This window comes from Nicotiana sylvestris, chromosome 9, assembly GCF_000393655.2.
Source record: "Nicotiana sylvestris chromosome 9, ASM39365v2, whole genome shotgun sequence".
NCBI classification, from domain to species: domain Eukaryota; kingdom Viridiplantae; phylum Streptophyta; class Magnoliopsida; order Solanales; family Solanaceae; genus Nicotiana; species Nicotiana sylvestris.
In genome coordinates this window covers 139,296,085-139,318,973 of record NC_091065.1, presented here as the reverse complement: position 1 = coordinate 139,318,973, position 22,889 = coordinate 139,296,085, and the positions used below count along the sequence as shown (strand labels likewise).

Below are 22,889 nucleotides of genomic sequence, written 5' to 3'. Positions count from 1 at the left end.
AATATTTCTGTTTGGATGAAGGGAAAAATAGTCATTCAGCTTTATATGTTCATTTTATTCATTTGACTTTAATATATAATGTTCACACTTATAATATAATATATTATATGATATGATATATGATATATATAGATATAGATACGAATATTAATAGATATATAGACAGCTGACTTTGGCCGTTCACCCTATTTAGCGAAAGTTGGGGTATCCATAATTTTTAGGTAATTTGTGGAACAATTTTTTTTTTTTTTAAGAAAAAATTTTCTTCTGACTTTGCTTGCTCAAACAAAATGATATGGACAACACATTAGAGAAAAAATTATTATTATTATTATTAAGTTAAGAGGAAAAAGACCACAATAAAGGGAAGACAACGTCGGACCTGGAAACGGCAGTTTAAGTTATGAGAAAGCGGGCAAACGTGGTGTCATCCAAAGTTGAACTTTTCATGGGTTAGCAATTCCACGGCCCATCCCTGAACTTGACTTATTAGCAAATTCGAAGAGGAAGATTGATTGATAGAATACGAAGAATCGATTTCAAGAACTTTTGATAAGTACACACATACACACATGGTGGCGGACAAACAACTGATCGTCGCCGTTGAAGGCACTGCTGCTTTGGGCCCTTTCTGGCATACCATCGTTTCCGATTACCTTGATAAAATTATCCGGTACACTCTCTCTCCAATTCATCTTTGGGTCAAATAAAATGTGTAGTTTAGGGCTACCAATACTAATTAGACTTATTCCTTATGAAGTTAATTCCTTATTAGTATTACGACTATTACTCCCGTGCTACATATTGCCGTTTTGTTTTGGTATTCATGTTTTGCTATCAAAGTTGAGTTGTTGATTCAGCGATTTGGCGTATATATAATCCACAAGCTGGTCGGTTATGTGATATGATGCCCATTTTACTAGAATCAGATTTACTGAGAAACACTTTTACAGGCATGCGAAAGGCACCATTCCAATCAGGGGCGGATTTACCTTATTAGTCCGTCTTAGCTCACTGGTCAGCGCTTCATCTCACTAGTTTAGGACGGGAGTTCGAGCCTCAACCTTCTACCTGTATTTTAAAATTTTGGTTAACAGCATGAGGCCAGAAGGGATCAAACTCCTGACCTCTTTTATGGTGGGTTTAAACTAAACAACTGAGCCTAGAGTTGGTGCTTGTATCAACAAAAACTTATTTATAGCAATGCATCCTTTTTTTTATGACTGAGAAATCCGTTTGGAAATGACCTTTGGGCCAACCACACCTTTTGAAGCTCGAGGATGATAGGCCCGTCCCTCTACCCTTCTCCACTTAAATTCTAGAGTTAGTTCACTTGGCGCATGGCTTGAACCTGTGATCTAAGTTTAAAGCAATGCATCTGAAATAAGGCTATTATGAATACATTTTGGGAAGTGAAAATTCGTCGACGTGAGTTGTAATAATGTACTTGAATTATGTTTTATTATTATGATCGGAATTGTGCTTTCTAAGTACAATGTCGTTGCAATGATTTGTTAATTTTTTCATATTTTTAAATGTCGACACCTCTAAGGGGAACTTAGGCATGCCACTGATTACAATGCTAGATCATCATTAAGAAAACACCATTCTAGGGAAGTACCACCTAATTATGTGATAATCGTGTGCGAACATGGCGTTTGAGGTTCTCCAAGAATCAAACTAATAAATTTGAATGACAAACTTTGAGGCCTTGATACCAAAGTTGAACTTTGAAAAAGAACGTAACAAGAATGAATGGCTTACGTAAATTTTGATGCCCGAGGGATGGGGGTTAAAGAACTCATATTTACCTCCAACGACGGGAATTCCAACCGCTGCACTACCCCACCCTCCCTTCTTTAAGATGTTTTCTTTACGTGATTCTCTCAAACCCCTAAAACTATGTAAATCCCACTTGCAATTTCATATTGACGCCTAGTGTTATTTCTCCATTAGTTATCTTGCAAGCTTCTCAGATCCCGTATCTCTCTCATCTTTCAGTTTTTAAGGCTCTCAATTGGGGATTCTACCATTCAAGTTTCAACTGCCTCCATCTTTGTTTAATTTCGGCAATTTGGTTACTCTGTTCTATCTCTTTAATTTAACTACTTATCTTATTTATGTTTATTTGTTTTTGTTTTGTATTTATAGTAGTACCATCATCTTGCTAATCTGCTTTCTTTAAAAGAGACTGTAATACTGCAACAATAGAGATTGAGGATGCTAGACAACTTAAATATAACACATCAATACATTCTAAATACGTAAATCCAGTTATGGTGAATTATTTAGACCGATGGATTTCCCCTCTTATTTTAGAAAAAATTATATGGGCCAAGCCCTTAGGTGTACGAGAAGCATGAATAAGGGAAATGTGACCATTTTTATTAAAAAAAAGATCATTTACCTTTTTGTCTAACTTTTTTGGTTGCATATTAATTAAGTATGCGGAGCTTGGGATCAACAATGCATTTTGATCTTTTGCATGGATAGAGCGATTTCTTTGATTAGATAAGTAAACTAGGTTAATGTTATTTTAGAAGAGGCATTTCAGCGATAAAGTAGTTTATAAACAGGCTTTTTGGGGTACAAATTGGAAAACGACTTTCTACTTTATTATTTTCTTTCTTGGGTTGATTGAAATTAGGAGAAGATACATTATGTCAATTGGAAAATTTATGTTGTGTATGACCAAAGGCCAGGATTTCAAGACGATGGATGCACTATTATGGATAAGCGAATCCAACATTTAAATTTGACTGCCCTCAACCTTTAGGTTCTTAACATTGAACCCATTAGACTTTTGAATCAAAAGAAAAAATTGAGATTGTTGTGATTTCTCACTCTCTTTCTCTCTCTCTCACACACACACACATATACACTCCGTATCGAAAATTTTGGGATTAATTATCGAATCCATTGACTATATGCTACATCCTCCTCTATTGGTTTTAATATAGACATTTTCTTTACAACAACAATCCCGGTGTAGTCCCACAAGTGGAGTCTGGGGAGGGTAGTGTGTACGCAGACCTTACCCCTACCTAGAAGGTAGAGATGTTGGTTACGATGGACCCTCGACTTAAGGAAAAATGAAGAAAAAATGATAGTAACAAGCAGTAATAACAAGATAATAAGAAAATGAAGCTGAAGGAACAACATACAACAGTAGAAATCTTACAATAATAGAATATAAGACTAACACTAGTATTACTGGTATGGGAAAGAAATACTCTCGGCTACCTACTAGCCTTCTATCTTAATTCTTGACCTCCACATCTTCCTATCAAGGGTCATGCCCTCGGTAAGTTGAAGCAACGCTATATCCTACCTAATCACCTCTGCTCAATGCTTCTTTGGCCTACCTCTATCTCTTATCAGACCTACCTAGGCTAACCTCTCACACCTCCTTACTGGGGCATCTGTGCTTCTCCTTTTTACATGCCCAAACCATCTAAACCTCGCTTCTCGCATCTTGTCCTCCATTAAGGCCACTCCCACCCTGGCCTGAATGTCTTCATTCCTAATCTTATCAATTTTAGTATATCCGCACATCCATCTCAACATCCTTCTCTCTGCTACCTTCATCTTATGAACATGAGAGTTCTTGACTGGCCAACACTCTGCTCCATACAGCATAGTCGGTCTAACAACCACTCTGTAGAACTTACCTTTAAGTTTAGGTGACACATTCTTATCATATAAAATACCAGATGCGAGCCTCCATTTCACCCACCCCGCTCCAATACGGCGTGTAACGTCCTCGTCAATCTCCTCATTACTTTGGATAATAGACCCAAGATACTTGAAACTATTTCTCTTAGGGATGACTTGTGTATCAAGCCTTACGTCTACGCCCGCTTCATTGGTCCCGTCATTGAACTTGCACTCCAAGTATTCTGTCTTGATCCTACTCAATTTGAAACCTTTGGACTCCAAGGCCTGTCTCCAAACCTCCAATCTCGCGTTGACACCGCTTCTCGTCTCATCAATCTGTACAATATTATCCGCAAATAACATACACCATTACACCTCCCCTTGAATGTGGTGCATCAGTGTGTCCATCTCTAATGCAAATAAAAATGGGCTAAGAGCTGACCCTTGGTGCAACTCCTTCATAACTGGAAAGTGGTCTGAGTCCCCCATTGTCCTCACTCGGGTTTTAGCTCCATCATATATGTCATTAATCACCTTAGTGTAAGCAATAGGAACACCTCTAGCCTCCAAACATCTCCATACCTCCTTTGGGACTTTGTCGTATGCTTTCTCTAGGTCAATAAATACTATATGTAAGTCCCTCTGTCTCTCCCTATACTGCTCCACCAACCTTCTTACAAGGTGAATGGCTTCCATAGTCGAACGTCCCGACATGTATCCGAACTGGTTTTCGAAAATAGATACTCCTCCTACCCCTTGCTTTCATCACCCTCTCCCAAACATTCATTGGCGCAACAACGTAATACCCCTATAGTTGTTGTTTGAGATTGTCTACCTACCTTGAACCCTTGACCTAGTAGTTTGGAGAGAACTCCCAAACCACTATGAACAAGGATGGTTGGTTGTTGCAATTTCGGATGTCACCCTTGTTCTTGTACAATGAATCATCGTACTCCACCGCCATTCTACATTCATCATCTTCGTCCTAAAAATGGTGTTAAACAATCCAGTGAGCCATTCCCTCTCTGCGCTCTTTCAAAATTCCACTGGAATTTCGTCTGGCCTGGTCGCTCTTTTCCCGCTCATCTTATGCATAGCTCCCTCGACCTCCTCAATTTTAATACGACTACAATAACCAAAATTTCGACTATTCTTGGAGTATTCCAAATCACCCAATACAATATCCGTATCCCCCTCTTCATTTAGGAGTTTATGGAAGTATATCTGCCATTTATGTCTAATATGTGTCTCTTTCGTCAATACTCCGCCTTCATCATCTTTGATGCACTTCACTTGGTCCAGGTCACGGGCCTCCCTTTCTCGCACCTTGGCTAGCTTGTACAACTTCTTGTCCCTGCATTTGTCTCTAAGTTCTTCGTACAAATGTCAAAATGCTACAGTTATACAGACGTTTGCTTTAATTATATATAATTTTGTTATTACAAAAAGGAGAATAGGGATTTCAATAGACTTGCCAATTTTGAATGAATAAATTAAACAAACAAAGAAAGACAAAGAAAAAATTACTTAATCAAAACGCAAAGTGGATGTGAGAATTAGACCCTTGACCTCACTTTTAGAGATGCACCGACTAACTATTGCACTATAAGACCTTTTAGGCCTCATTTATTTTTTTAAGATTATGAGGCGTGAATCTGAATGCATAGTTGAATATTAAGATGTGTGAAGATTAAAGCGTTTAAATCTGAATACACGTCTGAATATTAAGATGTGTATTAGTATCTAAAAAATAAATGATTAAGATTGTTTGTTTTTTCAACATCTGAATATTTAAAAGTTATCTTTATTTAAAATTAATAAATAAAAAATTCAAATAAAATACTAATTAATTTAATATTCTATTAACAAAATATTTTTTTTAAAAAATAATATGGTAGTTGGGGTGGTAATGGCTAACGATGGTGCTTGTGGATGCCGACTGGAGGCGGTGGCTGGTGGTGGTCTGGCTAGTAGTTAGTGGCAATTGGTTGTGGTAGATGTGGTTGAGGAATGTGGTGGTGGGTTGTGATAATTTATAATGGTAGATTGTGGCGACTATGGCTGATGATGGTGTTGGAGGTGGTTGGTGGTGGTAGTTGAGGTGGATGGATGGGTGGTTGTGATTGAGGATGATGATGGTAGTGTTAGTTGATAATAATGAAAGTGGTGGATGGTGGTAGTCGATTATGGTGGGGTGGTAGATGATGGTAGTCAATAATGATGCTGTGACGGCTATGGTTGAGGATGGTGGTAGTCGCTGGTGGTGGTTAAGTATGGTGATGGTCGTTGGTGGTGGTTAAGTATGGTGATGGTCGTTGGTGGTGGTTGAGTGTGGTTGTTGTTGTTGTTGGTTGAGTATGATGGTGGGTAGTGCATGGTGGACTGGTGGTAGGTGATTACAGTGGCCGATGACTGTAGTTAATAGTGAATGTGGATGATAGCATCTTAATGAAATCATTCAGACCTATTCAGAACCTATTCAGACCCATTAAGTGGTTGTGAAATTAAAAAAACAAACACACTTAATGTATAAGACCTGAATAACTAACATTTAGACTTAAAAGACAAATGCAGTTAATATCCAAGATCTAAATAGTTAAGATTCAGACATTCATTAAGTACAAACAAATGAGGCCTTAAGCTTGGGTGCACACACACTCACACACACATATATTATATATTTGATTAATTACGAAGAAACATACCATTCAAAATTTACCATTACTATACTCGATTTAGGGAGGGGAGCATGGGCTGCACGTGAACTCACTCCCTCCACTCAGATTTGCCCCGGTCATAACATTATTGTTTTATCAACTATTTACGCATGCTTTAAAGTTCTGTTTCTGGCGCATTATAAACTTATTGAGACCTGCAGTTTCTTAGATTGATTGTCTCCTCTCCCATTAGTTGACCTGCTGGCTCACTGCATTCCATGCTTAGTGAAATCTATAAACTTTGAAGAAGTATTAAATGCAGATTTTACTTTTAAATGGTAAGATTAACTATTCAGAAATCTTAAATTTGCATAACTATTAGGATGTTTTTAGAACATTTCCACATTTATATGGGAGTATCATCTTTCCAAGATTACCAGGAAAAAGCTCTAGCCATATGGTGTGGAATGTTGATGCAACTCAACATTTAGGAGTTTGCAGTTACTTCCCTCCATTTGAGATGCTTCTGAGTTGTTTCTTGTACTGGTATTTCTAAAGGGTGAGATTGTCCAATTTGAATTGATGTTAGTTTGTTTCTCCTCAAATATATAGAGCCGCACACATGCAAGCAAAAACATGTGTATTGTTGAGGAAATGGCTGAGAATTCCTCCTTCTTCATCTACAGGGCTCTTCATTTTGTCTAGCTTTACTCTGGCTATCATACATTTGGCTTTTTTCGCTTTTAGCTTGGATAGTTGAGAGATTTACTTTCGCTTGGATGGTTGATACATATACCTCCGCCTTGTGGTTGTACTAAACTTTGATGTCTGCTTAGTATTTGAATCAAAGCTGATGAAACATTGTTATCTGCCAAAGGTGGTTCTATACAGCTTGTTCACGCTTGTTCCATCATTTCAAAGGAATGAATTCGTTCTTAAAATCTTTATATGATGATTGGACGGTTTTTAACTAGTCATCCATTTCATTCTTCTTTATATTTTATTTTTGTTTTTCCTGGAAGAGGTTTTGGTTTAGGTCCTCTGATGCCTGGTTATGGAACTTAAAAGTGGTAATAGAGAGCATTGCCCCTGCAGCCACCAAACAGAGAAAATTGCAGTGCTTCCTGTTTCCCCTAAAATTTAGATTGATATAATGCAGTTATATCTTTTATAGCTTCTTAGTAAGTATCAAAGCTGTTTTTAATGTTGATCATATTAAATCCTGCAAGTAGTTTTCAAGATGAAGTTTTACCGAGTAAGAGCCTTTTTGTAATTTGTGCAGGTCCTTTTTTGGAGCTGAGTCGACTTCACAGGTTTGCATATCTAAATGGCTCATTTACTATACTTTTTATTCTTCTCTAGTGTTATATGATGGTTATTTTGTATAAGCTTAATATCTCAATATGCATCATGACCAATGCAATTTATAATTCATTTAAGCACAACATTATATTCCATACTACTGATAAAAAACAGTATATTCCATACTGTCTGAGTTGAGACTTCAGTGCAATTTATTGTATGATTTCTACCTAAGCTAATTTTACCTTCCACTGTTGAAATTCCAGAAGCCATCTGCCGCCAATGTGGAGGTCTCCTTGGTCATGTTTAATGCACATGGTTCTTACAGTGGTTTGTATTTTCCTTGTTCTTAATCCCTAGATTTGTTTGCTGATTCAATTGCAAATTTAAGTACGAGGGCTTGTTGAGTCATGCACATAGAACAATATTCTAGCCCTATCTCAAATTTCAACCTGGGAAAACAAATGGAAGGAGCAAAGGAAAATAAAATTTTCAGTACCGATCTCCAATCGATTTTGTGGCATGTCCACATGAAATTGGCATCATTCCATGATTTTAGGACCTTTTTCGCATGATTCCTACAATCCCCTTGATGTGGAGAATTATTTAATAATGTGATTCTTACATGCCAATTCTACCTATGCAGCATACAGTTCCGTAAATTACATGCCAACTCTCTTGATCCATGATTTAATAATTATAGTTTCCGATTTTAGGAGTCTGTCTATGCTCATAGGATTGATATCCTCTTTGACGGTGGCTTACAGTCAATTTGGATTTTTTTAATAAAATATCCCAGCTCTTTGAAATTGATTTTTCCATTTATATTCTAGTGGATTTGATGGTCTGTTATAATTTCTGAAGTAGCAATATCCAATGTACTAGTAAATGTTGTGTGGTTGTTGGTTGTTGAAGCGTTTGTTAACCTATATTTTATACGAGATCCCCCCTCACTCTTGAAGTTGTATTTCAAGGCTGCCTCTGACTTCTCTTTGTTGTTAAAGACACAAGACACATGTTTTCTCTTTCTTTTTCTTTCTGCCTGACGTTTTTATTTCATTTTCTTCTTCCATTTTACTTCCTTTTATGCAGCTTGCCTGGTTCAGCGCAGTGGCTGGACAAGAGACATGGATATCTTTTTCCAGTGGCTTTCGGCTATACCTTTTTCAGGAGGTGGTTTCAGTGATGCTGCAGTTGCAGAAGGACTTGGTGAAGCATTGATGGTGCGTTTTACTGTTTAAGATGTTCTAAAGACAAGTTTGCACCTCTGTTGTTTGTCAAATTGTGATATTATAACTAATCGAAATGGGAATCACGCGTTATATGCATTAGACATAGAATAATACGTATAAATAACATTTTGGTGAATAACCCACCAATTCATGTAGATAGCTCAGGGAATTACGGTGAAACCCCATTTTGAAATAATAATGTAGGCAGAATGAAGTTACTCTTAAAAATATAGACAAAATCATGCTATGATTCTCTATGTGTAATGTGCAGCTCGTGATGTGTGGTTCGACACATATCATGGGTTCAAAAGCTGCCGCAGACAAAAGCCTGGTTTTTAAGAGGAGAAGGGTAGAGGCGGTACCATAATCCACCGAGTTTAGAACTGTGCGCCACTGCCCTATACTATTTCTCAATTATCAAACAAAATATATTGGCAAAATCAAGCTATGCTTCTACAAACAAAATACTAGGAAGAATTTAAAAAATCGCAAAACCTTTGAATTAACTAGATTATCCAAATTAACATCAATATCATCACTAACATGAACCAACCAACAACGTGACCCAAGAAATTTTCAAATCACACGAATTATACCTTTCATTCGAGAATTGTAGGATAAAGTTGGAATTGTAAGATGTCATTGAAATTCTTACATTGAATAGATAGGATATATTTTTTCCAGACTTCTTTATATTACAAGTGTGTTCCACCAACCCTATCATGTCTTTAAAGCTGCCCACCTCTATTCACATGTTCTCAACTTTGAAGTATGAGTTTCTTTTTTCTGAATCCCCACATTGCAAAAGTAGTGGAGTATGATTAGAGGAGATCCTCAGAAGTGTTGATTCTTTATGTATTTAAGCTCTTCATCTCACTCCATGGAGAGAAGGAGCCTGTCAATTCTAGATGTCTGTTCCTTCTTGTTCAAATAAAATTTCTTCCAAATAGGAGTCAATCAACCTCACTTCCTTCATGCAGTTCTTTTTTTTTTCTAAAAGAAAAAGAAAGAACTGTACCTTGTCTCTGAATATCTGGATCTTCTGCTACTCTTTCTTCTTTTCCCAGCACTATCTTGTTATGTTAAAGCGTGCCCATGACATAAACCTCTAGGCACTGCCATTTGGAACCATAAAACTACTCTGCCTCTTTCCGTATTGGTCTATGTATTCACGTCAGATTCCAAATTGGAAACTGCAGTAACATAGGAGCCCCTTGAACTTTACTGTGGCACTGCACTCCCCTTGTGGATTTGTTTCCTCGGTTCACATTCAGTTGTGCCAAAGGATCAGATTACCCCCCACCTCAACCCTCCCTTCAGCATCCAAAACAATGTGGCTGACCCATCTAGTGGCCCATTTCTTTGTTTGAACAGTGCTGGAGTAATGTTTTTTAGATTGGTCTCGTTCTCGTAGAAGCTATAAATATCAGCATTCTACTTGTGTACTTGAATCTTCAAAAACCTTCTTTCCTTCTACTGTTTAAGCTCCTTACATTCCAGCTGACTATTTTCAGTTTCTCTTATATCATTGTTTGACAGCTATCTTCTCCTAAACCTTTCACTCCCCTCCTTATAAATGATGTTGAACTCAAGAGTTCTGAATTCCCTTCTGGAGCTCCTGGGACATTCCATGCTGCTCGTTTGTCACCTTTCTTCCCTCCTTTTGTCATTGATGAAAATAACTTAATGCTTCCCCTTCACGGCCTTCAAAATCTATTCCCATTTGCTTACTCCTTTTTATAATGTTCCTTCAAACCCAGGCTGCTTCTTCCGTCTGATTCTGTTTGAATCCTTGCTCATCTTCATGCCATTCATTGAGGAGATTTTGTTGTCTATCTCTAGAGGTTGTGCTTTGAAGCTGAGGATTTCCTCCCCCTCTTCCGGTCTTGCTTTTATCAACTTCGGACTCAGTGGAGTCTCACGTCCCTCGTTGCTATGAAAATCAGAGTCAGCAGTGGTGGATGCAGTGTTGTGAAGAGCGTGAAGCGACAACCCCCTTTTCGCTTAAAGCGAGAAGCGAGAAGCGAAGCGCTCGCTTTTTTTGAAGCGAAGCGGAATTTAAAAAAATATTAAAATAAATACTGCATAGGCAACACATGTAACTGTAAGCAAATGTTCAATACTTCAATGTAAAAACTAAAGAGTAGATCTTCTTCTACAAGATAAGCATTCTATTCTTCTACAAGATTGTCAAATTCTTGTATTCCACTATCGTTATTATATTGCTCGTCAACTTCTTCTTCTTCAACTTCTTCTTCTTCATCAACTAGGGACAAAGTAGTTGCTTTTTTTCCCTTCCTCCGTGAACTTGAAGTTGATGTACTCCCCCTCAAACCATAAATCCTCTCCCCAATTCCACGCGCCTCCGCAACATCACCCCAAGTGAAGTCAGAAGTTTCCTCAAATACTTCTTCATCTGCATGATCTTCCGGGACTCCAGTTAGCCATTCATTAGCATCATCGATGTTGTCCAAACTAATTGGATCAATTACATTGCGAGCGTCGTAACGATGCCTCAATGTTCTATTGTACTTAATGAAGACTAGATCATTGAGACGCTTCAAGGTTAGTTTGTTCCTCTTTTTGGTATGAATCTGCAAATAATAAGTAATTAGTAAGATTAGGACAATTGAGATATAATTTAATTATCTCAATATACTAAATCTTTCTTCTTAGTTCTTACATGTTCAAACACGCTCCAATTCCTTTTACTCCCGGATGAGCTACATGTTAGACTTAGAACCTTGATGGCAAACTTTTGTAATTCTGGAGTGGAATGGCCATATTGCTTCCACCATTCAACTATAGAAGTAGAACAAATATTCAAAAACATAATATTGATAAAGAAATAACTTATTAACTATATAGCAACATATAAGCACTCGCTCACCTGGTGACTTCATCTTTCTTTGTCTAGTAGCCATATTTTTTCCAAAGAGTTGCTCAGCATTCCTATAAGTACTAAATTGCTCTATTATATTATCTTGCACGAATTCTTTAGGTATCAACTTCTCAATACATTCAATGTATCCATTCCACAATTCTTCATCTCCTAGAATCCTCTCTTCATTGTCATAAAACAATTCGGGGTTCAAAACAAGTCCAGCTGCATGCAAAGGGCGATGAATTTGACCGCTCCACCTTTTATCTATGATCTCAAAGACTCTTTTGTATTTTCTTTGATCACTAAAGAGTCTTGAATAGCCTCCTTTACCCTATCGATTGCTTCGTAAAGGTAGCCCATTGGTGGCCTTTGCTCCCCATCCACCAAACGAAGCACTTTAACTAAAGGACCACCAATCTTCAATGCATGAACCACATCGTTCCAGAATGAAGCAGAAAGTATAATATTTGCAGATTCTTTCCCTCGAGCTTTCCTTCCATAGGCACTGTTAGTATACTCATTTGAAACAAACAACTTCTTCAAATTGCTTTTTTGCTCATACATCCTATGCAAAGTCAAGAAAGCGGTAGCAAATCTTGTCTTTGCAGGTTTCACCAAGCTTCTTTGTTTAGTGAATCTCTTCATCATATTCAACAACAAAGGCCTTTGAACAATATAGGAATGCACTCTAATTACCTGATTAAAGACTGAACTGAAGGGTCTTTCCTTGTAAATGTCACTGAAGATCAAATTAATGCAATGTGCTGCACATAGAGTCCAATAAATATGGGGGTACCCTACCGACATCAAATCACCAGCTTTAACATTTTCATAGGCGTTGTCCGTGACAACTTGAACAACATTTTCTGCTCCAATTGAGTCTATTGTACTCTTGAACAAGGAGTACATTTTGATTGAATCAGTGGAAGAGTCGCTTGCATCAACGGACTCAAGAAACAAGCTTCCCTCAGGAGAATTGACCAAGATATTGATGATCATTTTTCCATTTCTTGCCGTCCACTTATCCATTATAATGGAACAACCAAACTAGTTCCACTCTACTTTGTGCTCCTCCCCAATTTTGTTACTCTTTCACCTCTTTTTTTAGATATGGACCTCTAACTTCATGATAAGTTGGAGGCTTCATTCTTGAACCATATTGGCATACGACGTTAATAAAAGCATAAAAAGTGTCGATATAATTAACACAATTAAAAGGAAAACTTGCATCATACATCCACCGTGCAAACATTGCAACTGCACAATCCCTAAAAATCACTTTGGCATCAATTTGAGGATTACCACTTTTCCCTCCCTTATTTTTGCGGGAAATACCAATCTATAGGACCTTTGGTCTTGCCAGTAGATCCACAACTAGAAGACAATGTTTGCTTCCTTCCCTGCTTTTGTGATTTTGATGGAAGCGACGAAGCATCGTCACCTTCTTCTATTTCATCATTGTCATCATCAAGATTATGCAGTTCTTGTTCATGAAGCATTTAAGCCTTTTAACTCTTTTTTTTTTGAAGGAATGCTTTCAATTCATCCTTCACATGTGACGGAACTTTAGGACAAGCCGCGACATTTGGATCACTACCGATTAGATGCGCTTTTTGATGATAGATTCCCCCATTTGAAACCTTGTCACTGAAAAGACATCTAATTGCCATCTTGTTGGTCTCGCTAACTCCTGCAGAATAAGCCCAAGCCGGATCTTTCCTATCTTCTTTTGGTGCCGTTAAAAGAACAACTACATAACACATAAGAAAGGCAATAAGAACTAAGAATAAAGGATATAAAAATAAGAGGAAGGACAGTATACCATTTTGTTAAAAACTGGGCAACATTTCAAATGAAAAAACAGTGAAAGAAGAACTAGGCAAGAACTGGGCAGCATTTCCACGAAGAGGAGAAGACTGAGAAAGAAAAACGGAAGGGAAAAAAAAATTCGCCAGCATTTCATTGCTATTTGGACGCTGAAACAATGAAAGAAAAAGAAAAAGAAAAAGAAGAAGAAGAAGAAGAAGGAGGAGGAAGAAGAAATCACATACCTGGACCAAACTTGATGAATTGAAGATGAAAAGTGTAGAAAACTTGGAACCCTAGTCGCCTCTTTCTCTCTGTTGCTGCTGGTACTCGTATGTTTTAATAAAAGACCACCTTTTTTAATTAAATAGGTTGGCAAGTGTTTAAAACAGAGAAGCGCTCGCTTCGGTCGCCTCGCTTCGCATTGTCGCTTCTCGCTTTTTAGTGGGAAGCGCACGCTTTTGCCTACCTACTACGCTTCATATAGCAGAAGCGGTCAGATGGTCGCGTCGCTTCGCTTCTCGCTTTAAGCGAGGAAGCGACCGCTTTTCACAACCCTGGGTGAATGCGAGCAATTACTAGGCCGTCTGAACTCCGGAAGCTTCGACTTCAAAAAGAAAGGGTTCGTGATGTGTCCTCACTGATATAAACGAGGCATTAGTTGGAATAATGCTCGCTGGGTCTAACTGATTTATACTTCTATTTCCCCCCTTTTCTGTTTTGCTCTGTGATAGCTGGCCCAATTGTTTGGTTTCTTTTTTGCTGAATGGAGTCGGTCTTATCCGCCATTCTAGGCCCAGGTATGACTGGTAGATTTGTGTCATCTTGGTTGTTATAAAGAAAGAAGAGCCCCAAGTGTTTTAAATCCTTTTCCATGCGACTGCCATCGTTCATCTCTAGAGATTCAAAATTTGAACCTCCCAGGTGAGCGGCCTTTCCCAAGAAAAGGTTGCCACTCTATAGCTCCAGGTTTACGTGAAGGACTGGTCTGTATTGCTTGCCCACAGCAGCAGCTGTCCCTGATCCGGCTTGACCTTAATTTTATGATGGTTACCCTTTCAACTCAAACAGGGACTTTGAATACAATATCCTCTTTTCTAATAACAATCGCGTTCCCCTGACTCTGATTCTGATTCTTGTCGAGCGAAGGTGGTTCCTTAGGGTTGTTTCTCATCTGTTTCTGGCCACACTCCACATTCCTCACCAACTTCCTTGAATACCTTCACAGACCAGAGATTTTATGACAACTCTAGTAGTCCTACTGATATCCAATTTGGTTCGAAACTAGCCAGAAGCCGTTCTACAGCTTGTGACTATCTATCCAAAGTTCCAAGTTTTTCCATTGCCATTTTCCAACGTTAATTCTAGCTGCCTCTCCTTTTGAAGGAAGCTCGAAAAGAAACTATGTGCTGTTCATCTTGGGGTATCTCCCCTAATTTCCTTCTGCTTCGTACCTATCTTCTAATTTCTGAGCATGTGGGTATTTCTTTGTGATTACCTTCAAACTTCCTGACCAGATAGTTTTGTTGATTTTGTAGGTGCTTTGTTCTGTGCCCCATGATAATCTGACCATCTTTTTGCTTTCGTTGGTTCCACATAGCTTATTGTTGGGACTTGATTTGGTCCCATCGCCATTCAATTTAGCTTTTTCTAGATAATTTTTACAGTAATATTTTTCCCTCTAATGACATATTAGAACTGTGATACTATTATGTTGCTTCTTCTAACCATTTTGCTTTGCTGTAACTACGATGAATCTTCTGTGGATATTGAAGTTCTGAGCAATAAGATATTTTTCGATCTTAGCTGCCTCACTCCATCTTCAAAATTTGTTCCTTGTGCTATTCGATGCCACTATCATTAGCTGTCCTACCCATAGTAATACCCGTCTGCTTTTTGTCAATCTCCTAATGAAGTTTCATCTCCTCTCTATCCATTCACATCGACTTGCTGAATCGTTTATTGTTTATATTATTTCAGAAGACTTGTTCCCTGCAATCTTTGTAGCAGCTAGGTTTTTCCTTTGGTTAATTTGACTATGATTGACTATTTGAGTATGCGGCTAAGTTAATTCGAGTTAGCAAAGTTGTTACTTTTTCCCCCTTAAGTTCATATGTGAACACTTTGGTCTTTCAGTTATTTGCAGAGTAGTCTTTTAGTTTGTTAGGGAAGGGGGGGACACATGTCTCACTTAGTAATTGCTAGCTGAGTTGTTGTTGCTTTTTAAATATATCTGTATTGGACAAACGGATTATGCTGAATGAAGAATTTCTCTATTTCTTTCTAGTCATTTTTAGCCTAAGCGTTTTACTGTTGCATTGCTCATTGACGAGCTTTATAACATTTTGGTATCAGAGCCTACCGATCCTGCTGTGGTATTGCTGCCATGGTGGAATCTAGTCGTCACAAGATACTGAGGATGGACTGGAGCGATTGGGTGCTCAGTTGCAGGCTTTGTGGAGGAAACCGTGAAACATGTGGCTTAGATTCGTGAGAATCGGGAGAGGGTGGACGCATTGAATGTTTAGATTCAACTTGTAGGAAGGAAGATGCTAACATGCGTATTGTAAATATGCTGTTGCAATGGGAGCCTGGGAATAAGGATGAACCCGCTTCAGCGCTTCTGCAGTGAGGTCGTACGCCACCATAGTTGCCGGTGGTACTATGATAGTTGCTAGTGGTTTTTCAGTGCAAGGTAATTTTAGATCTCCTTTACCTTCTTCTCTATCACCGACCAACCCTTTACCACCACCTACTCTTAGTGGAGTCGTGGTGTCCTTTTCCCCTTCTACTCAACCATTGGTGTTACCTTCACAACAAACAACACTCCCAGTACAAACTACAACTTTTTCAACCTTACAAACCACTACGACGGTCCACCGCACTTCATTACCGGCTCACACTTTTTCACCACCAACCCAAACCTTCTCGACCCAGCTCTTTTCGTTCGTTCCTAATGCTTTCCAGCCAAAATATGGAGGATCATGTGGCATATTTGAAATTGGTCTTTGAGGTACTAGTGCAGTATAAGGCATTTTCTACGACTAACAAGTTTAGTTTTGCCAAGCCTAATATCGAGTATTTAGGCCATATCATTTGAAGGGAAGGGGTCAGTACTGATTCAACGAAAGTAGAGGCAATGGTGAATTGGGCTCAGCCCAAAACGGTGAAATAATTATTGGGATTCCTAGGACTGACTAGCTATTATCGCAGATTCATTAAATTTTTTTGAATAATAAGCGAGCGTTTATCTTCTATGCTCAAGAAAGGAGGTTTTGACTGGAATGAGGAAGCTACAACAGCTTTCATGGGCCTTAAAAATGCAATAGTCAAGTCCTCGGTGTTAGCTTTCCCAAATTTTATGGAGCCTTTTGTAGTGGAGGTCGATGCAAGTGGGAAGGGGATTGGCACAGTCTTAATGCTAAGACAAAGGCCCATAGCTTTTCTGAGTCAGGCTTTGAGTCCAAAACACTTGGGCCTGTCTACCTATGAGAAGGAGCTAATTGCACTTTTAGTGGCTGTGGAGAAATGGACGCACTATCTCCAGCCAGCCCATTTCATTCCTAAAACAGATCACCATAGCTTGAAGTTTCTTACAAAACAAACGGCTACTATAGCCTTGCAGCATAAAGGCATAACTAAACTTCTTGGGCTACAATATTGCTGCTGATGCACTGTCCCATAGGTTTGATGAAGAGGCATAAGGAGAATGCAAAGATTTGTCAGCAGTTTAGCCCAAATGGATGGAATAAATTTTTGAAAGCTACATTGATGACTCTCAAGTACAAGAATGGAGCAGAGGAGTTTTCTCTGTGAAGTCAGCCTATGGGATGCTAAACATATATGATATTCAACACATTGTGCCATGGCATTGGAAACACATCTGGAAAATAAACATCCCTTTCAAAGTGGCATGTTTTTGCTGGTTAGTGGTTAAAAAGGCTGTCCTGACACATGATTGTTCGGTGAAATAAGGAATACCACTGCTCTCTAGATGCTTTATGTGTGAAAGGGAGATGGAAACAAACAATCACTTGTGTCTACACTGCAGAGTAACCAGCAGGTTGTGGAAGCTGTTTATGAGTTTGAAAAGCCTAAGCTGGACAATGCCTAGGACAATTGCAAAAATGACAGCATGCTGGAATGATCCAGGCAACTTATTAAGGAAGAAGTCTTGGTGGCACATGGTACCTGAAGTCATCTGGTGGACAATTTGGAATAGAAGGAGCTCTAGATATTTTGAAGGGATAGCAAATTCTGATGTGATCTTGGTGGACTATCAAGATCATCATGTGATCTTGGTGGTTTGATATTCTCTATAATATGTACGACCAACTCTTGTGGAAGAATCTACAGTAACTTGTTTTCATCCAATGCATTGTCCAACACCTCATCATATACATTATTTATGGATTCATCGCAAAAGAAATCAGGAGGAGTAATGAAATATAAAGCACGCAAACCTGAACCAAAACAAAGAGGAAACCATTCTTGGTTTCCGATTTATTTGATGCTCAATCTCATCTCTACATTCAAGCATTTTCCTCCAAACACGAGATCCATTTATTCATGGCACAACCATAACATTCATTTTCTTATAATATTTTTGGCTCATGAACGAACTCCATAATGTAGGTTTAGTTCGAAAGTTCCACCAAAGTTTGCAAAACAAAGCTTTTGAGACATCATGTAATGACCTAAACCCTACCCCTCCTTCTTCATATGGTAGGCATAACTTGTCCCAGGAGGCCCAATGTATGTCCTTACCTCCAACGGAATTGCTCCAAAAGAATCGAGCAAACAATTTATGAATTTTGTTAATAATAACTGGAGGAGGATTCACAGCTGATAATAGGTGTATTGGCATACTTTGAAGAACATGTTTTATCAAGACTGCCCGACCACCAATAGAGAGTAGTTTACCTTCCATGATTGCAATTTATCCACCACCTTGTTGATAAGTCCATGATAATAGTCCAGCCTTCTTCTTGCATAGAAAATGGGGCAGCCAAGATAAGTAAAAGGAAATTCCTGCCTACCTATTCCAGTAATTCTTTGCACCTTATTTGTAACTTCCAGACTTGTAGAATAATGCATATATATTGCTGATTTTGCCTTGTTGATTAACTGGCCAGAAGTCACCTCATAAGCACTCAACACCTCCATAATCAACTGCAATGATGTTGCATCTGAGGATGAAAATATTATGGTATCAGCATAAGCTAGATGATTGATCTTTGGGCTTCATGTGGGTAAACCAAACCCACAAAAGTGTAAATTCATATGCAAAGAATTCAATCCCGTTGACATAGCTTCAGCAACAAGAATGAACAATGTAGGTGACAATGGATCACCTTGCTTGACTCCTCTAGTAGATTTAAAAAAAACCATATGGCTGGTCATTGATCAACACAGAGTACCATTTGTTTGATACTATACCATACGCAACACCAATAAATCTCTCACAAAAACCTGTTTTCCTCAACACCTTAGTCATGAAAAGCCATGAAAGCCTATCATATGCTTTAGTCATGTCTAATTTGATGACAACATTAGGTCCAACCTTAGTTCTTAACCTAATTTGAGTGATAATTTCCTGTGTCAATAGTACATTCTCAACAATACTCCTTCCTCTAACAAAACCAGCTTGTTCATCAGAGATGAGAGAAGGTAGCAAAGTGATAAGTCTTTCATGAATAACTCTTGAGAACACCTTATTAATAAATTTTCTAAGGCGAAAATGTATTCACTTCCTTTTTCTTAGGCAGAAGTTCTAAGTTTGTGTGACTCACAAATTTAGGTAACTCCTGGCCATTAAAAAATTCTCTCACCATAGCATAAACATCATTACCTATGATCTCCCAACAACAATGAAAGAACTTACCGGTGAAGCCACCTGGACCTCCAGCACTTTCTCCATTTAGGCCAAAAACAACAAATTTGACCTCCTCTTTTGTAGGTTGCCTTATCAGATCTTGATTTTGCTCCATAGTAACCATTTAGGGACATGATCTATGATTCCAAATGCAGTAGGGACAACATTTTCTTTAAACTGTGCTTGAAAGAACTTGAATGCTTCTTCTGCTAATGGCTCATTTCCTTCAATCCAGTTGCCTTCACTATTTTGAATCCTCCTTATTTGTAATCTCCTTGTCCTCCCCTTTACTTGAGCATGAAAGAGTCTGGTATTTCTATCCCCATCTTTAAACCATGCCATGCCTGATTTTTGCTTCCAGAACTCCTCCCCCAGTGACAAGTATCTGATTAACTCTGCCTGGACTCTGTGCAACCTTTCTTGTTGAGTTGTGTTGGATATAATTCAAATTGAGCCTCATGCACCAACACCACCTCTTCTAAACTAGCAATTTTCTGAAAAATATCCCATACGTAGCTTTACTCCATGTTGAAAGAGCTCTCTTCAATTTCTTCAATTTGTGATTGTGGATAATAAAAGGATTAGCACAAAAATCCACTTGCCAATTTTCTCGCACAACATCTTGGAATGAAACGTGATCTTTCCAGAAATTAAGGAATTTAAACTGCTTCTTGATAGGCGTGAACTGTGGATCACAAGTGATTAATAAGGGGCTATGATCGGAGCCAATCTTGGACAGATGAGTGATTCCAACCCCCGGAAACAATTGCTGAAACTCGAAGTTGGCCAGAACCCTATCAAGCCTTTAAAGATGCAATCTTCTTCAGCTTTACCATTCCACCAAGTAAATATACTTCATTTGAAGCCAAGATCATGCAAATTGCAAGTAGATGCAATATCTAAAATCGTCTACTTCATTCAATGACACAGGAAGACCTCCATATTTCTCCTCCTCATCCCATATCACATTGAAATCTCCTCCAACAATCCATGGGATAGTCATATCCAAAGCCAAATCATATAATGTATCCCATAGTTCTATCCTTTCAGTTGCATCACATATGGCATAAACTAATGTGAGAATTAGTTCCTTGTGAGAACTAGAGTCAACAAGCTTTAGAGTAAGCTGTTATTCCATATCAAATAGGATAGTAACATTATGTCCATCATCTACCAAGGCCAAGATTTTGTTAGAAACATTCACAAAGTCTTGGGCAAATCCAATTATCCTTCTATATCTTTCAACTTCCTAGCTTGTTGCATTGGTTCCATCATCCCCATAAATCTGAAATGCTGCTGCTGATGCATTGTAATAAGTCATTCAAAAGCTTTCTTTGTCTTCACAGATCAGATGTTCCAGATTATAGCATTCATATTTAATTGGTGGATTTAGAAAGTGTCCTTCTAGTTTGAACTCCAATGTTAGAAACAATAGAAATTTCCTTTTGCTGCTTCTTTCTATCCTTTCCAGTCGACTTTGCCTTGTCCAAATGCCTGGGAGACAAGTCACCCTGTCGAGCAACCTTCCTGAAATTGTGAGTAATGGACTCTTCATCCATATCTTTCCCTTTTCCTTCTACGTTGTCTTCCTCCTCCAGTGCAGCTGTTTGTTTTGTAAGTTGAGTCTTCACTGGCTTAGGCACCACTGCCTTGCTAGTATTCTCCTTTTCTTCATTCAAGACCTTGTTAACTGGAACCTTGTTCCCTTGCAAATCAGTGTTAGGGTTAGGGTTTACTGTCGCTGGGGTTTGGACAGTAGTGTTAGGGTTCATATCTGGAGTGACAACTAGTGTTACAGTAGGGTTAGGGTTCACCTTTGATTGTATCATCTTTCTATCAGTAGGTTTGGGATCTAATTCAGGTGCCTTCAACTCGATGTTTTTGCATGCTTCTTCATTCTTATCAACATCATCTTCCTCGTCATCTCCTTCAAAAAGCACACCTTCATCTGACTTGTGATCACTCACCTGGCCATTATCTTCTTCTTTGTCCTGGTCATATTCTGAATGTAGCTCACCTTCCTCCTCTGATTCTTCTTCAACCTGTTGACTCCATAGTCGTTCCATCAGTGGATTACCAGTAGCAACATATTGTATAGGTATTTCTTTGTTTGACTGAATAGTCGTACCAACTTGCTTCAGATACGCCGTTTTTTGTTCAATATTAACCATGCCATTATTTTCCTTTGATACCCCAATCCCATTAGAATTAGGATTACACCTTGCTTCTTGAGTATCCAGAGGTTGAGCTGTACTTTCTTTGCACACCTATTTAGAGGTATCTAGGTTACCACCAAAAGTTCTAGTAACCCATTGTGCAGTGGTTTCTTTTCTTTTGTTCCTGCTTGTGACTTCCCATTCCCTTTAACGGTAGCATCACCACCATCCTTCACCGCCTTACTCCCAGGCGAATATGGTTTGAAAACCTCTGCTGCTGGGTTCAGCTTCCCATTACTCTTAGGATTAGGTTTAGGGCTTCGAGTATCAGTAGTAACCTCCACCAAAGCCAGCTGATTACTGTCATCTTTTTCTCCTTCTTCCACCTCTAAAGCTGTATATTTATTAGAAGTTGGAACCTGTTTACCTACTCCTTTGTCAGCTGGAACTATTTCCTTTCCAGTTTTATCATGAGCATCATCTTGATTATCAATAGTTTTTACTCGTTTGTCCTTGACCTCTTTCCATTGTTCCTTTGGATTACCAACAACCTTGTCACTAGTAAGAATCATCAAGGGACCCTTTTCTCTTCCTGTTTCATCCGCATTGTCCTGCACAGTTTGCTTTGCATTGCCATTGCCTTCCATCAATTCCGGATGTAATCTCCAACATTCCTCCTCATTGTAACCTTGCAACCTACATTCCATGCAATACTTAGGGATGTAATCATATCAAATCTTCACCTATTCAGATCTTGTTTCTCCAAAAATTTCATTCACAATATCCATGCGTACACCCTTAGGTAGGTCAGCCAAAAGATCAACTAGTACCTTCACCCTTGCACAACTTGGTCTTGTTTTATTGATGGTTGCCATATCTAAATGCAATGGTTTTCCTACTGCTGAAGCCAATGGAAATAAGCACCCTTTCACAAAGTAAGTGGGCAACAGTTTTGGGAACGAAATCCATGCCATTGGCAACGGGGTTTCATCATTAACTTTGAACTTTGAATCATAAATTAATGGACGCATTTGATATTGATACCCATCTTTTGCTTTCAAGTAATAAACTCCCCTTGAAGTTAAATTCACATAATCTTCCCACAATGTCAATCTAATAAGAACATGCCTGTCCCTTAGAAACCAACATTACATTCACCCTTAATTCCACATTGAGAAGGAATTATTTTACGTAGCTCTTGTAATTCAGGCCAGCCGTATGAAAACTTACCAACCACTGCATATTGAAGTCCTTCTATAATGTTCATGCGATATACTTCAGCTTCTGTCCACTTGATAATAGGTTCTCCATGCAAAAATT

General features: G+C 38.5%; 1 protein-coding gene across 1 annotated transcript in view; it reads left to right on the top strand.

Annotated features, from left to right (window-relative positions):
* Positions 1–429: 429 nt before the first annotated feature.
* The window catches only part of LOC104222395 (mediator of RNA polymerase II transcription subunit 25-like), a 42,181-nt gene continuing 19,721 nt past the window's right edge, over positions 430–22,889 (top strand). Inside the window, exons 1-4 of the mRNA XM_009773627.2 lie at positions 430–673; positions 7,597–7,627; positions 7,883–7,946; positions 8,709–8,839. Of these exons, the coding sequence (XP_009771929.1) occupies positions 573–673; positions 7,597–7,627; positions 7,883–7,946; positions 8,709–8,839 (327 nt within the window). The 5' untranslated portion in view covers positions 430–572. The remainder of the gene's footprint in view (positions 674–7,596; positions 7,628–7,882; positions 7,947–8,708; positions 8,840–22,889) is intronic.